General features: G+C 31.3%; 1 protein-coding gene across 1 annotated transcript in view; it reads right to left on the bottom strand.

The window, feature by feature from the left end:
* side-II (sidestep II transmembrane protein) overlaps window positions 1–17,587 on the bottom strand; it is a 196,492-nt gene that overhangs the window by 37,725 nt on the left and 141,180 nt on the right. The window contains exon 13 of the mRNA XM_077438740.1: window positions 12,094–12,245. Coding sequence (XP_077294866.1) covers window positions 12,094–12,245 — 152 coding nt within the window. The remainder of the gene's footprint in view (window positions 1–12,093; window positions 12,246–17,587) is intronic.

The raw sequence follows: 17,587 nt of genomic DNA, 5'->3' as shown, positions 1-17,587 counted from the left end.
CATACATACATATATACCTACCTATAGTACAAATATCGTGTTGAAGTCTAGACGTATCAGATTGGGCTTATGTAAATAGTAGACAGCTCGTTTTATAACGCGAGGGGTCTTACTGTCTCTCGACACTACATATGTATATACATAATCCTGTCAAAATTAAGGAATATGAGATATTATCAAGACATCCTCTTTCAGACTCTTAAACTTAATTTTTATGAAAATTTAAACAAAGAGACATATACATATTTGAACATTCATTGTTTCATACTGATATTAAGTTTTTAATACCTAAAAATAATTTATAATACACCCATATACACTAGCTTGAAAAAACTGCATGCCATAAATAATATTCCGTTTGTTACAGACATTACTAACAAACTAACCAGTAGATTCTATGACAGACTCACTAATAACCATACTAACACACTTGTGAAGAGTCTCGGTGATTACAAAAAAATGTCTATACCCTTCAGGTATAAACACAGATTACCTAAACACAATCTGCTTTAGGTCGTCGACTTTAGAGAGTCTTTAATTAATATTACGTATTAGATGTATTATGAGCATTTATAAGATTTGAAAAAAAGGTTTATGAGCTCTTTTTCCTATTATGCTGTAAATTAATATTAGAATAATATAATACTATGATTTCTAACAAAATTAAATTAAAATTGTAAAATATAAAATGATCAGTAGATCAGTAGCTATTAAAATATATATAATATGTATTGTGAACATAATTTGTAATAACAAAAAGCATTTAAAAATCAAAATATTATGTTTTTATTGATTTATCCTCATTTTATGCACCGATGCTAATTAAATTTCAGTTAGTTTTAATTAAAAATTAAAGTCAGGCAATGACAGTTGATCCTTTGAAAATTAAATTTTGTGTAATTATTTTAATGAACTCAAACAGTATAATTTCAAAAATATAAACATGTATTATATAGTAATTAATAAGTGGACATTTTTCACAAATTATTATAAACTAATGATGAAATATCATCGGGGGTAAAATTCAATTGGTTTTGAAAGCCCTCTAAATTGTCCGATTAAATTACTGTTACGTAATATTTATATTTAAAGTTTCATTAAAAATCATCGGTTTCGTTTTTATAAGAATTAAATTTTTAATTTTAGATACGTAATATAATAAACGATATACAAAGCACAGAAAAAATATTTTTTACCTGGGTGGGTTTCGAACCGTTAAGCTTCCTATCAATAAATCGAACCCATTACCATTGAGCTTATCACGGATTTGACATTCGGTTATAAATTTATTATGTATTACCACAAAAAAACAGATGGAATTGGGCTATTATATTTTTACTTTATCTATGTACGTAGTAACAATAGATGAAGTTTTGAGATCATGCGAAAATTCCAACTCGAGATTTTAACTGATTCAATCACTAATCACGTTTTCATGATATAGAAAAAAATTATGTTTGTGTGGTTGTGTATTTTGGGGAGTTTTTGAAGACCGTTAGTCCTATCAAACTGAAACTTAGAATCAGTTACTGAAATGCTTATCGATACGACATAATTTTTTTTTCAAATTTTTAAGTTGACCGGAACTGGTACCCTCCGCCTATAGGTAGCCTCTAGTTTTTAAGTTTTTGCACTCAATTATCTTCCAAGCCACCCAACGAATCAGATTGAAATTGTTATAGAAATTACAAATTTTATGCAGTTATATTTTTAAATATTTTTACCTTAGCCAGAAGTAGTACTTTTACTCTATAGAATCGAGGTTTTTTATGTTTTCCTCAAAAACCTTTTGGTGTACTGAACTGAAGTTCCATATCTAGAAGTATTAGCTTAATACCAAGTTATATATAAAATTTGGTGAGCACCCGTCAATTGAAAGTGGCAGTATAATCTAGTTTGATTTTTCTTCCACATTTTTTTTACCCTTTAAACGTATGTGCTCTTCACAAGATATTTCAAGTATAATCCTTGTATAAATTTTTTTATTATGAAAATTTGCATAGTGCATTTTTTAAATTTTCATAATAAAAAAAATTTATATTCCACTAAATTTGATTTACTATCCCATAACATTAACTACTTTTTAATCCTATTTTCACCTGCCTTAGTGATGCTCAGCAATATCTAAATTTAAAACTGAATATTTTCACAACGGACAAACAAATGAATATTGTTAAAACTGCCACACGGATTTTTTTAATATAAAATCTTGGGAATTTAAATGATAATATTCAAAGACGTACATTATTATGTCATCATTATGGTATTGCACAAAAAGGTATTTTGTGATTAAATTATATAATATTTAAAAAAAATAAGATTTTTTTAAATGCAAATAATGAGCGGGATTTTTTCCGTGATTCGCGGCATTGCAAAAATATATGTAGGTATGTTATAATATTAAAATTTCACATGAAGAATTTATGTACATATATGTATGTGTGTATATAGTATTTAACATAGCTCGAAAGGAATTCCAATGTATGAGAATCTAATAAAAACCTACGTTCGCAAAAAAATTTTAAATAATTTTCCGATAGTGCGAAAACATATAGACACATTCGAAAAAGTGACGACGGCCTTATTTTTTTTTTATAACAACTCGCATAATACATAAAATGATTCACGGCGCGTAAAAATGAAATATGGTCGCAAACATATAAAAATTGCAGCCGTCAGCGACTTACAGCTATTTTTCAATCTAGCGAAAAATTCCTTAGTTGTAATATTCGATATTGGATATGGTACGTTTTCCATCAGGTCCCCGCCACACTACCTCTATCCAAACTATCGGGAAAATATGCGTCATTTGCCGGAGAAGAGACGCGTTGCGTTTTCTTGCGTGTCATCGCCGTTTCTCCAACTTTCGGTCCGGATCCCGCCGAATATCCGGATAAAGTGAACGGGCTCGTTTCATGTGCCGGAAGGTTAGATCGCTCCAGACCGGAGCCAATAAATGGGTTAAGTGGGAAGTTGTATATAAGAAAACATTAGTCTTTCGGAAAAGGAAAATCCGTCTTGTATTTTTCTCACGCCCTGCCGAAGCATTGACCCGTTAATGACCGCGCTTTCGGGGAACGGACTTGTATATGGTTAATTCGGGCATTTATCACTTGTTCTTTGTGAATTTTATAAGTATTCGTAATAATATTTTAATTGTTTGAAATTTGAGTTCAGAAACAAGTATACGTTTAATATTGTGTTATTTATTTATTAATTGAAAAACCAACAGGCCTCGAATGTAGAAATTCATAAAATCAAAGTATAAATACAACAAAATTATATCTGAGCCCAATTATAGATTTTTACAAAAAACATAATACATATATCTAGTACATATAGACAAACAAATGAAAAAGAAAATTATAAAAACTAAAATATGACTGAATAGGACAATGCATAATCTAATATATAATTTGGAAAGACACTTTGTATATATGTTTGTAACCTTGGTTCATTGGGTCGTAAGTCCGTGACATCATCGAACAAATAATTCATTTTTTTTCGAATTATTTGAAAGTCCCTGGGGGCGAAGGCGCTGGGGGCGGAGCCCTATGAAGCGCAGACGCCGGGGTGGAGCCCTAGGGGGCGCAGACGCTGAAAGCGAAGCCCTAGGGGGCGCAGCTGTGAGGGCGTAGCCGTGGTATACATATAATTTCGTATACATATAATTTTTTATAAGAGACTTACTATATAATATGTTTGTTTGTTCATGACAGTAAATTTAATAAAAATTTTATAAAATATAGAGTGAATTATAGGCGTTTAAACAATTCAAATCTGATATGGCCATATCACGGCAAAAAGGTTGAAGATAGATTATGGTAGCTTGCAAGACGTCACCGTAACCAAAATTGTGGATATTTGATACGCATTGTATACGATATTTTATCTCCAACGTAATGGCAGACGATACACCAACGTATATTGATGACCAAAATGAGCAATATGGCAAAGTATGAAAACGATCGGATAAGAGATAAGAGTTATAAAAATTACCACTAATACGAAAACTATGTGAAATGCAAAAGAGGTATGTAAAAAAAACACATGAGTATTCAAATAAATTTATATAAAATAAAACTATTCAAGTAAATTTAATAAAATGTTTACTATTAGATTAGTCATGTTTAAGCGGTTTATATTACAAATTCCGAGCGAAGCCGGGTAATACATTAAGTTAAATATAAAGTTATATAATTCAATTGGATAAACATAAAGTGATATAGTATAATTGTATAAAGAATAAATAATAGAAATGGAAATAGACCAATCAATCAAGACTCTCCTGATGGCAGTCCTGAATTGATGTAAGGAAATACCGAATAGATCAACCTCATTCAGCTCCCCGTTTAGCATACGATAAAAACGCTGTAGATTGGAATATTTTAGGGAATTGGTTTTGAAAGGATTAAGTGAAAAGAGTGCAACGTGTCTAGAATTCCTAACTGGGATTCTGAAACCAACCTTACTCAGTAAATCGGAACAATCGAGGAAACTATTTAGGAGCTTAAAAAATAATGTAGCATCAGTGAGTCGTCGCCTGACAGAAAGATTGTTAAAGGATGTATTATTTTGACCTTGCAGTCTAGTTTTGGGTGATTGAATTTGTCATGCTTTTACTAGTTATTTTACAGTTGATATTTTATATGTATAGCATTTATAGTATGCCTTTTTATTAGCTTCATTTGTTTATCTATTTATATTTCATTTTTTAAATACTTCAATGCAGTCTTATTTATACCACCAAAAATTATTCAATTTCGTTCTATGCATGTATCATGGATATTTTATTTTCATATTTATTTGGAGAAACTTTCAATAAAATTTTCATTACATTTTTCACTCAAATTTACGCTTTGAAATTATTCGTCCATATGAAAATACAGTCTGTGTTGATTTTCTATCGCCTTATTCATATGATTTTCATACCTATGTACCTATACATACATATGTATGTATAGTAAAAAAAAATAGACCAATTTTTTGGTAGATAAGCATTAAGCATTAAAAATTGGATTCTATTTTGTTCATTACATCTGTGAATTAAATGTGTCATCAGTTGATTTAATTTCAACTATCCATCTACATATGTTCATATTTATGTAAAAGTTAATACAAATCCAGTTTGAAAATAGGTACATCAAATTTGGTACACTATATCCATAGCACTCGTTTAAGACAGTAGATTAAAACAAATTCGGATGTGACCAACCCACGACTTTATCAATGTGTTTGAGGTATATAAGAAGGATAAAAAACAAAATTAGATAATGAAAAATATATACAAACACGTTCACAAATACAGGCTATTAGAGCATTTTCGTTAAAAATTGAGTGCAAAGTTTTCCCGTTGTCGAATTTTGTTCAAATTTTTACTACTTAAAATCACTATACATATTATAAACATTAAATATCAATTAGCTAAAAATGATTTTAAAGGTCAAAATAAAATAATGAAATAATGATTTAAACAAAATACTACTTCCGGTTTACAAATTATAGCCAACACGTTATCAACTTAAAGTTAGTATTATACATAAATAATTAAAATATAAATTTTCAGCTTGATACTTTCAGGGGTGTGGAAAAAATCATGTGGTCACAACGTTTTTGACTTTTCTAAGAGGAAAAAATCCCACTCCCGGCTTATTAAATTTAATGATTTTTTTTTAATGTTCATCATATTAATACAACAATTATACTTGTATTTCCTCGTGACGTGCACACATGTTTAAGGGGTCGAAAAAAATAGTGGAAGAAATATCGAACAAGAAACTGCAACTTCCGGTTGACGGATGCTATACAAGTTTTTTTAGTTGTAAGCTTAGTTTTACGCATAAGCTTCTAGATATGAAATTTCAGTTTAATAAACCAAAAAGTTTCTGAGAAAAACATAACAAACCTCGATTCTCTGTAGTAAAAGTACTGATTCCGGTGTAGAAAAAAAATAAAAAAAATATTGGGGTATAAATTTACAATTTCTACTACATTTTAAAAAAAATCAATGCTATTCAATTAGCCGCTTGAGATAATTGAATTCAAAAAATTTAAAAAAAGAGGACACCTACATTTGTAAGGGGAGGTACCATTTCCGGTCAACTTAAAAATTTGAAAAATATTCACGTCGTATCGATACAAATTTCAGAAATCGATACTAAGTTTCAGTTCGATCGGACTAACATTTTTTAAAAAATACCCGAATACATACACTTTTATTTTAGATCATGAAAACGTGATCAGTGATCGATTCTGGGTTCGAATCAGTCAAAATCCCGAGTTGGAGTTTGCACATGATCACAAAACATCATCTATTGTTACCACTTACATACATACATACATATACATACATATATAGTGAAAACGTTACATAAAATCTTCTCTGCGATAAATTTTATACATTACATAACACGTAAATATAATTCTTAACACATTACGGTCGTGTTCATCACACATCGCCTCACATCATCCAAACCACACCCGGCAACAAACGATTTTTAAATTACACACACACACACACACACACACACACACACACACACACACACGCACACAAGAATGAACGACACGAGCTAAGAGATTAATTTGAGCGTCGGTTTAGTGGGAGAGAGAGAAAGGGTTAAAACGCAGGGGGGAGAGCGAAGGTGGAGGAGGGCGAGAGAGTACGCCAACAAGGGGTTATTTATTCGCAGGCCGGTTCACAATTAAGCATAATTTGTCAGCGCCGCGCGCGCCGCAGTTTGAGTGCCCCTGGGCAGGTACGCCGGTCGCATTTAGCAGGCACAATGAACCGTGCGATCAAAAGGAATGGACTGGGCTTACGGGGTATAGGGTCGTTTGTCCGGGAGCCCGGGACGCCATTACTCGATGAAGTATTTTATCTCCATCACGAGACTACGTGGAATTTTCATCGCGCGGAAGGGTCAAATCAATACGTATCTATCCGTCTATATATATATGTATGTCTATCTAATATCCTTACATCTGAGAGAGAGAGAGAGAGAGAGAGAGAACGCGTGGGACGCAAAGGGTTGACGCGCGCGCTCATGCATTATCGACAGCGATTAAAAATACACGGAAAAGTCGGAAAATTCTACACTTGTTTGTACGCTATTTCGATTTATTCTTTTTGTCTCCGTCTCCGTATAGATATCATATATCTTTCGTTTGATATTGGAGTGTATGGTTTAAAGCGTTTTCTGTTTGTCTTGTGCTATGTTGAATATGTATCGAAATGAAGAATACGATGTAGCAACTTTTCACTTCACGATGTCTTCAACTTTTCACTTCATGACAAATGTTCTTAATTTTTTTGCCACTCAATTTTTAGATTATTACTGTATCTATATGTACATTATCTGTACCTAGTAACAATAGATGAAGCTTTGTGATCATACGAAAATTCGAACTCTAGATTTTGACTGATTCGAACTCGGAGTGATCAATGATCACGTTTTCATAATCTAGTTTTTTTATCTTAAGAATAATGTTACAAAAATGTGAGTGTGTGTGTGTCTGTGTATTTTAGGGATTTTTTTTAAATGAAGTGTTGTAAAATGCATGTGATAATATGATTTAATTCAATGTGAAATGCATATGAAATTCATATGATTTGATTTAAATTTAATTTTGCCAAGTGTCTTTTTATTTATTTTAACATTTTTAAGAGAAACTAACAGTTAATACAAAATTTATAAAAAAAATTTACAAGTTTTTAAGATAGCATGAAAAATCTGAGTAAATTAGAACTAGCTAGGAAGGATTTGCCAAATAAAAAAAATATCAAAGGAATACAAAAAAAAAAGAATTATCTTGTCTATAAGGAATCTTTTCAAAAGCTTCTCGATGGGTGCATGTTAAGTACTTATATACTTAAAATACTTCTCAATCTTTACGTGTGCGGAATTTTGGCTGAATGGACACTTGGCCGACAGACGCTTAGCCAAATGGACATCTAACCAAATGGAAATTAGGCCCATTGTGTATCGAAATTGTTCAAAACACACTGAAAACAGATACATTATTTAAAAACCACCTTGATCTTTTTAAAATTTTATATATTTGATCAATTCTAATAATTAAAAAAGTATTCGGCCTAATATATCCGTTCGACCAAGTGACCGTTTGTCCAAACGTAATCGGCCAAGTGTCCGTTCAGCCGATAGTCAGTCAACCGATCCTTATACATACTGACATACAAAGTCTCTTTCGAAATTATATTTGTATTAGATGTGCATTTTTAATTCACTAATAGCTTATATAAAGCTAAAATGTTGAAATGCGCGGCGCGTTTAACAATGTCTTATAGTCAAAGGTATTTTCGTTTTAATGTTCCGCTTTACATTCTAATTGATTCAATTACCGGTTGAAAATCTACAGTGTTTTATTACACTTATCCAATTGATGAATAGTAAGAAAATTCATGTTGAATTCATGGCTCTAAATTATACAAATTGAAAGTGATGATATAATAAAAAAAAAGGTTTGAACATTTTTTCCGTGTTAATAATTTTTATACCTAAAAGTATTGTATAGTCTCTTAGGTATATACAATTAAATTAAACCCTGGATTAAAGTTCCCGAGACGTGTTCAAATGTTATTTTTATAAATTAAACGCTCGACGTTGTTCGTTGTTTGTTCTAAATACGATACGGTCGACTTTTCACGTGAATGCCTATAGGTACGCTTCTTCATCTTCTTTTGTTTCTTCTTCTTCTTCTACTTTACTAAATTTCAGCGTTAATTGATGTGAAACTAGATACGCCGACGTATTTTAATTAAGATCAAAACTCATTTGCGTTTTATTGATAGATTGGCCTAATTAAATAATTAAACAAACGCGAGGTTGGCGAGAAACTCAAGCTCATCTCGAAAACAACAACGCGTCGACTGAGTATATAAAAATAGATCGGTCCACTGAGAATATAAAAAGCGCTAAATATTTTAAAAACAACTCACCTAACATAAATAATACCTCTTAACGTTTTTGGAATACGTTATGTGTATGATATGTACGTAATGTACAACGTGTTCGTGAAAAATGACTAATTGCTGCTTTTCGCTTTAAAATGTGTTATCTTTCAGCATAATTATATCGAAATAAATTGCTTTTTCATATCAAATTAAATTTAAATTGCTTGAATTTTTAAAATATGCAAAAATATTAGTTTTGCATATAAAATAATGTAATTTAATATGCTTCGTTGAAAGTTAAAAAAATACGTTTTCTCTAAGTATAAGGTTGCAGGTTTAAAGGCTTAAATTTCAGGCATAAAGCCAATTATTTTCTATAAAGTGTAATTTTATGATATTAAATATTGCTTCAAATTGCTTTCTACATAGATATAAATTAATTTAATCAATTTTTGTTACAAAGTATAATATAGTACCTATAATCTAATTTGAACGATAACTTTTATAATTTTTTTTATTTTCACAGAATTATAATTAAGTTTTAAATACTATTAATCACTTAGAACTAATCGTCATAAGAGACATCTAAAATAAATACGATTTTAATACGAAAAAAATGTCTATGAAAAAACGTCATGTGATCCTGAATACACTCCAAATTTCATTTGACTTTATATAAACTTTGATACGACGACTTTGTTTGATTTATTTATTTGATTTATTTACTAATATATACACATAAATTTATATTTTAAATTTAAATAGCAAGGTAGAAGTGAAACTATTGAACCTTAGACAAGTTAGTAGGTAACATTTATTAATCAGCACGCACTTATCGTTACTAACAAAGTATCGCTCACAGAGAGAAGATGTTTCACATGAATAATAAATGAAAATTTATTTAATTTAAATAAATCCAACCACGTAGATAGTTGCAGCATCCTCGACACTCATCTTTTTACCGATGCGCGAACGTTTCGAGCAAATCAAATGCACATGCGCCGTCTCGCGTATGATTTGCACACACAGAGTTTTATGTAAGTCGTACGTCATATGCAACGAACTTATTGGAAACTAGACGTCGTCTAGTACACTGGGCACGTCGTTCGCTTCTTGAAATATGTATTATTGTGTTATACGAAATCGCTCCAGAGCTAAGAGTCCTCCTCCCCAAATCTTGGCCGTATCGAAATAGGGGTGTAAAATTGTACACTATATCGGTTGACATTTCTCAAAAATATCTTTAAACCCCCGAGTAGATAGAGTTTTCGTCTACATGCATAGTATATTCAAGTTATTTCAAGTCTTAAATATTATATTTGATTTACTTCAGTGAGAAATTTCTTGAAACGATATATGTATGTATGTATGTATGTATGTATATATGGGTCTACCTCACGGGCCGGAATGTGAAATGCCGGAAAACGCAAATATCGGAAGGCAAAAATCGAAAATCGAAAGATCTTAAGTCGAAAGATCAAAAAAAAGGTGCATGGTAAACGGTACATACTCACTTAATTTGCGCGAGCAGGATACAACAGGAACAACAGGAACAGGCTTTTCCTCCTGTATTAATGTGCGCGATACCTATATATACTATTCTTATCATGCAAGCTTTGAACCTAAGATTTCCGATTTTTTTATAAGAACTAGTTGAACCTGACATGCGTTGCAATGCCACAATAACGCATGCAATTCCCGTTCCCGTTCCCGTTCCTGTTCTCGTTCCCGTTCCAATTTTTCGGAAAAACGCAGGCAGAGCGAACACATTTGAAATAATTCAATTGTTTATTTATTTTACCCTAACAACGCAGGTTGCAACGCTAAAAAAATTGAAATTATTGCGTTGCAATGACACTCGTTCCCGTTTTTCCCGTTTCCGTTCCCGTTTTTGGGCGACAATCTTCCCGGACATACTTATAACAAATCCTGAAAGTTACATCGTAATCGGTTAAGGATCCTATACGAGACAGACAGACAGACAAACAGACATTCAATTTATATATAGATTCATCGTAAATTGATTTGATTATTAACAGAAAAGTCCATTATTTTATTAGTTATATGTAGATGTATTATATTCAACGGTCAAAGTAATATATTTTATTGGGCGTTTTGGATAATTCATATTCGAATACAAATCACCTAAAAGATTATGTTTCTACGTGCGAAAATACCGTTTAATCTATGCTTACCACTGAATTATGTATATGTATATATTAGCTTGTACAGTTCACATTTTGTTACAGATTGTTTTAAAATTCAACAAGCCGTAATTTAAGTTACTGTTATGAATTATAGAAACGTTTCAAATTACCATAACCTAAGAATATATTCAAATCAAACATATGACTTTCTGACTCAAATTATTAACCAAGTAACGCTTCCACGAAAATCAGGTAAAATTGAATGCTTAAGTTCTGTGAATCCTATTCAAAAAGTGGATAAAAGAAACATAATACCACGAAGAACAGGACGCATATTGATTCTGACAAGTCAGATTATAAATCTATTGTGTCATATGAAATAATTACGTGCGAAAGATAAAACATATTTAAACTAGTCAAAAACTTTGACATATTCATACATTTTATATATTTTATTTTAACAAGCAAAAAGATTATCATGATTTAATTTTAATATATGTGAATATTATATTATACATGTATAATATGTAATTGTAATTGTATGTATCACTATATAATTGCTTTAGCTTTAAAAATGGTGAAACAACTCTATAAGAGCCGATATAACAAAAAATCCAAAGCTTTTTTCAGTTTGACTTATACGAATCTTATCTACTTAAGATATGTAAGTAAAAAATGTAGTAAAGAATTGACATAGGTATTTTCAATTAAAATATTTATTGAAACTTGAAATTGTCTACACGTCCGAGGAATAAAATGTGTATATATTTGTACACAAAGTAGACTTGTAAATTGAATAAACTTTTCCTATAGAAAATAGCTCGGACTTTGAAGCCAATCTACGAAATGTCTCGATACATGTTGATTAGAGTGGTTCTTACTTAAACAAAATATTTGTTTTGTTTTCATTTTTCAATAAGTAAAAGTGTCTTGAAGGAAATTTAGAGATTGTAAAAGCAAAATTGATAATATTGAGAAACACTTTTAGCGGAATTTTAAATATTCAATAAACAAGTAAACGTATTAACTTACCGGTTCGCTTTTCGGCGTCTCTCATTCTAACTCCGGACAATGTTACCGGTGGACTTCTCCCTTTTGCGTTGGCGGCGAACACTTCCAATCTGAAAGTCACATCTGGCTCCAGCATCACAGTGAACATCGATTCGGAACTGCTCAGATTGTACCTGAAAGAATAATATTGAGAGTCGATATAGTTGTGTCGAACGTTCGAAGCGAACACTGAAAATGGCAACGGTTACGTCACATAATATAAAAACAAAAGCTTTTCATTTATAAATACTGCTGAATGCAATACCACTAAATCCGATTAAATATCGAGCATATTTACCGGAAGACGACAACACGAAACAAAATTGTATGCTTTTTACTAACCTCTTATACGTTTCACATGGTTTTCGTGTAAGCGGTCATTTTTTATATCCCTTATCTCTTATCCGATCGTTTACATACTTTGCCATATTGCTCATTTTGGTCATCAATATAAGTTAAGGTATCATCCGCAATTACGATGGTGAAAAAATATCGTATTAGACACGTTTGAAAATACTGCATCGTATTACACGGTGACGTTTATCTGTCACATTCATCATTCACATCGGTAGTTTCATTACTTTTCGCCCTGCCATCTCGCTGTCAAATTTTAATTATTTAAACGCCTATAACTTTTTCTTTTTTTACTCTATATTTTATAAAATTTGCTTTATAGGCTCTCGTTATCTCTAATATATAAATATTTATAGTTTTGTGGAGGCTTGCTGAGCCAACAGTCTTGGGTGTTGCCACACCGGTCTTTATGCAGGGTGGCAACACTGTTCGGTGAATCTGACAGAATGACGTTTAACCCATAACCTCAAATCAAAACAAACTTTCTAACCAATACAGGCTTAGTATATGTACACAGATCAAACAGTGATAGTTTTATTATTAGTTATTATAGGAATTTTTTTATCACATTTTCAGTGAAATCGTAACCAGTTACATTTTCAGGGTTGGTTTTATTCATTGAAGATTAGATTGTTAGGATAAGTTAGGTTAAGTAAGGGTTGGCCCTATTCACTTAAGATTGGTTGTTGGAGTTAAATTTATAGAGTTAAACGTTGTAAATTCATTTTTTGATACATTTTCACTGCTTGAATTGGTGAAAATATATTTTCACTTAAAATATGCTTTCACTGTAATATATGTATATACATATACTGTTTGCTACCAATGTTTCCTCTAGGGCAATAAGTCTCTGAGCATTTAGCGCTATTCATTGAAAATTTATTCAATTAATTAATTAATTTTTCTATTGGTGTTTTATATTGTTTATATGTAGGTAGTTTTTATCCTTTTTTCCATATTAAAAAATTAAATATAAATATTTAATTAAATATATTTAAATGGTATTGATAGAACACATCACCAAGATACATTACCATTTCAACGTAAAACTACATCTATGAATGAAAATATCCCTATATTTGAAAGTAGCATAAGTCCAATTTTCTTTATTTCGTTAATATAATGTTTTGCATTTAAAAATATTTATAAATACGGTGCCTTGTAAAACGTTTATCCAGAAAAGATTCTGCACATATCGAATTAAAAGTAGTGATAACAGAAATACTGTTTTTGGAACTGAAAATTGGACTTCCGCTACTTTCAAATAAAACGACTCACATACATATGTATATGTATGTATATTAACAGTTGGCTAATAAATATGTAAATTTATCTTTTCTATCGTAATTATACATATGGTGTTGAATAATATCACTTTATAAGAATACTAACTAGTTGATTTGACTAACAGAAAGTTCACATCGTTATGTATATCAAAATTATTCAAAATATGTGTGAAATTTTGTAAATGAAACTATTTTTGATCCGAATTTTATTCAAATGTACTAATAAATGAATCTTTCTTAAACAATATACAGATATTTTCATCTCAAAAAAAAAAAAAAATAATCTAGGGCGTACAAAATTCTACATTTTAAAAGAGCAGATGAATTTTATAACAATTTTAAATATTTTAAAACATTGTGCATGTGGAGTCGAACGTTTCAAAACGAGACGAGTTTGTAATTCGTTTCTATTGAATATATTCAATACACTTTCCGTTCGTCCAACTTTTTTTTCAATCTGATCATATTACATTTATAACAAAATCCAAAATCTCCGACAGTCACCCGACAATAACCATTAGGACTCGGGGATGTGAAAATACAACAATAAAAAATATAGACGCGCAAGTAATACAATAAAATCTCGGATATGGCGGATAAAATCGTTCCTTATACAATATATAATATGAACCGATATCCGTATCCGTCACGCATACTCACCGAAACTGGATCGAGGGTAGGGACGGGGGATTTCCGCGTGTGTACAAAGTTTAGGGCGTATTTCGATTTCAACGCCCTCATAATAATAAGACCCTTTGTATCGCCGTATCCAGATTCAGTTTAAGCCTCCCATTAATTTGCGTTGCCGAAGGGACCATCGGAAAAGATCCAGCGAGCCATCGGGACTACTTTAACCATTTCCATCGAGAAACGGGCGAGACGTGTACCCGCAATCGAATTAAATCAAAACCTGCACACCCTTAATGGACATGAACTGACTTTTGTTCTCTTTGTTTGGTATGTTTCAACTTTTGATATAGAACTATGTATTTTAATTTTGATTCTTAAATGCTTTCTAATATTACTAAATTATGTTCACAATACATCTCATGTGTATCTTTACTTACCTCCTTTTTTAATAGCTACTGATCTACCGATCATTTTCTATTTTACAATTTAAATTTAATTTTGTTAGTAATCATAGTATTATATTATTATAATGTTAATGTACAGCATTATAGGAAAAATACCTCAAAAACCTATTGACAAATCTTATAAATGCTCATAATACATCTAATACATAATATTAATTAAATACTCTCTAAAGTCGACGATCTAAAGCTGATTGTTTTTAGGAAATATGTATGCATAGTTTTATCTTGTGGTTTTTTAAACCCATCTAGACCTTCTCGTCGTAGATTTTTCCAATTTTTCTAGCTCAATTATTGTGATAGACACAATAAATCGGTATCCTCCCCTTCAGTTTCACGAAAATTCGAGCTAATGCTACATACATCGAAAATCTTTTTTAAAATGTTTTTATTGTACTCTATTTTATCCATGTACTATTGTGTTTGAAAAATTGTTAGTACTTTTATACTATCATAATTTAACCATATTTGACGCCTTGGGATAATTATAATAATAATTTACATACATGTGTATGTATTTATGTTATAAAAATATAAAAAATATGTATTTAAGATAATGTCAAACTAAGGCAAAGTAGCAAGTCAAGTTTTGAACTTGAATTTAGTTCTACATTATATTATGAAACACTACTATTCGTTACAAAAATATGCCGCGATTAGAGTTGTTATAAATCCGAGATTATCTTTTAACATAGTTGACTAATTGACCTTGTGACTTACAGTAGGCAACATTGCGTCAAAATTATGCGAAAATTGTACGAGTTTTTATATAGAAAGATCGTAATAAACGAAACTACTGTTAGTTACAAAAATGTTCACAAATCAAATGCACAAAGCAACAAAAACTCTAATTTCTCATTCCACAAAAAAAATCAAAGGTTTTATGTTTACTCACAGAATGTTTGGCGAATCTACTTTTGATATACTTTAAATTTGAACGATTGTAATTTGCGCGACGTGAAAAATAGCGACGTTATCAATCATCACATTTTACACGTACACACTCCACACGGTATTATTATTATATAAATAAAAATAAAGCCCTGAAATAATTTCCCCATTAAAAAATCATCAGCGGTCGATCAAGGTGACGTTTTCGCGTTTCGCGTTTAAAGAAGATTGATCTTTCTATAAATCACGATTTTCTATTACGGTAGAAATGCCCCTTCACTTTTCCGACTGGCACATTCGTTCGCGTATTTTTTCCTTTCCTTATTTTTTTTTTGGTAATCCCTTGCCATCGTTAGTTTTTGCGCTAAAAGGAAAACAGATTTTTACCACACCTGTAAAATTTTTCCGTATAAAATTAATTTCGCATCGAATATTCATGCGCTCGAGATTGTTTTTCGTGTAATCTAGACCAGGCTGAAACTTGCCTTTGTTTAATTTTCCGTCCACAATTTCCAGGTCTACATTATACGCACACAAATTTCAGCTCTGCACAAAAACAAGTCGAAAATTCGAAACACCAAACACGTACCTAAATCTCCGAATGACGTCTTTAAAACGGTCATACGGTTTTGTACGAATAAATGGACACGTGAGATTTTGCAATACGTGCTTTCTTTACGTGATGCCTTTCATTCAATTCGATTCTCATTTTCAACACGAAAGAAGATCTCAACCATTAGACTAGACTTCTATATATCAAAGATGACTTTTCAAATTGAATTCAACACCTTATTTTCACAATCTTATGCATGTTTCATTAGCTTTCGCCATTTTTTCGCAGCTTCAATTCAACAACTACCGATTCTGGGAAATTTTCGGTCGTATAGCACACATTTTCCGGATTGGACACCACATCTGAGTAAACCCTCTTATATTATGATTTTATATAGTGAGCGAAGGATTGGAAGGCGGGGTAGGAAATTGTATTTTATTTTTATCCTCCACGCTCAATAGGCGGCTCGCGGTGATATTCTGGGATCCATGGCGATAATTTACGACCCACTCTAAACGATGGTTTTGCGTTTCACGCGAAAAAGCCGCCTTATAATAAACTCTAGACTTACGAATCTATGTATGTGTATTGTTGTAGCTAGCACCCTATGTATTGATAAAAAAATTATGTGGGGGCAAGTTGCTATCACCAGGTCGTTAACGTTTTTAATTTTCCAAATACTTCAATTCTGTATCTTTTTAGGCACCAATTCTTACTCCTTGTAAAGCCTCTGGAACATCAACTAAGGAATCTCCCATTTCTCTTTGCTAATAATTAGCCCAACTACCGATCCTTTTATTACACCCTCTTGATAAAAGAAATTTAATTCAAAAGTGGACCATATGAATTTGAAAAACGAGATTTGTTAATGCTCAATTTTTACTTTATCTATGTACGTAGTAACAATAGATGAAGTTTTGTGATCATGCGAAAATTCGAACTCGAGATTTTGACTGATTCGAACTCAGAATCGATTACTGATCACGTTTTCATGATCTAGAAAAAATGTGTGTGTGTGTGTGTCTGTGTGTGTGTGTGTTTACTTTGGGGATTTTTTTCAACACCGTTAGTCCTATCGAACTGAAACTTTGTATCGGTTACTAAAATTTTTATCGACACTACGTACATTTTTTTCAAATTTTTAAGTTGACCGGAAATGTTACCTCCCCTTATATGTAGGTGTCCTCTTTTTTTTAAGTTTTTGAATTCGATTTTCTCCCAAAATATACTAACTGAATCGGACTGAATTTTTTTTACATGTACAAGAAATAATAATTTTTATAATTTTATATTTTTTAAAT

Source organism: Arctopsyche grandis, chromosome 9 (assembly GCF_051622035.1).
Source record: "Arctopsyche grandis isolate Sample6627 chromosome 9, ASM5162203v2, whole genome shotgun sequence".
NCBI lineage: Eukaryota > Metazoa > Arthropoda > Insecta > Trichoptera > Hydropsychidae > Arctopsyche > Arctopsyche grandis.
This window is presented reverse-complemented; position numbering and strand designations above follow the sequence as displayed.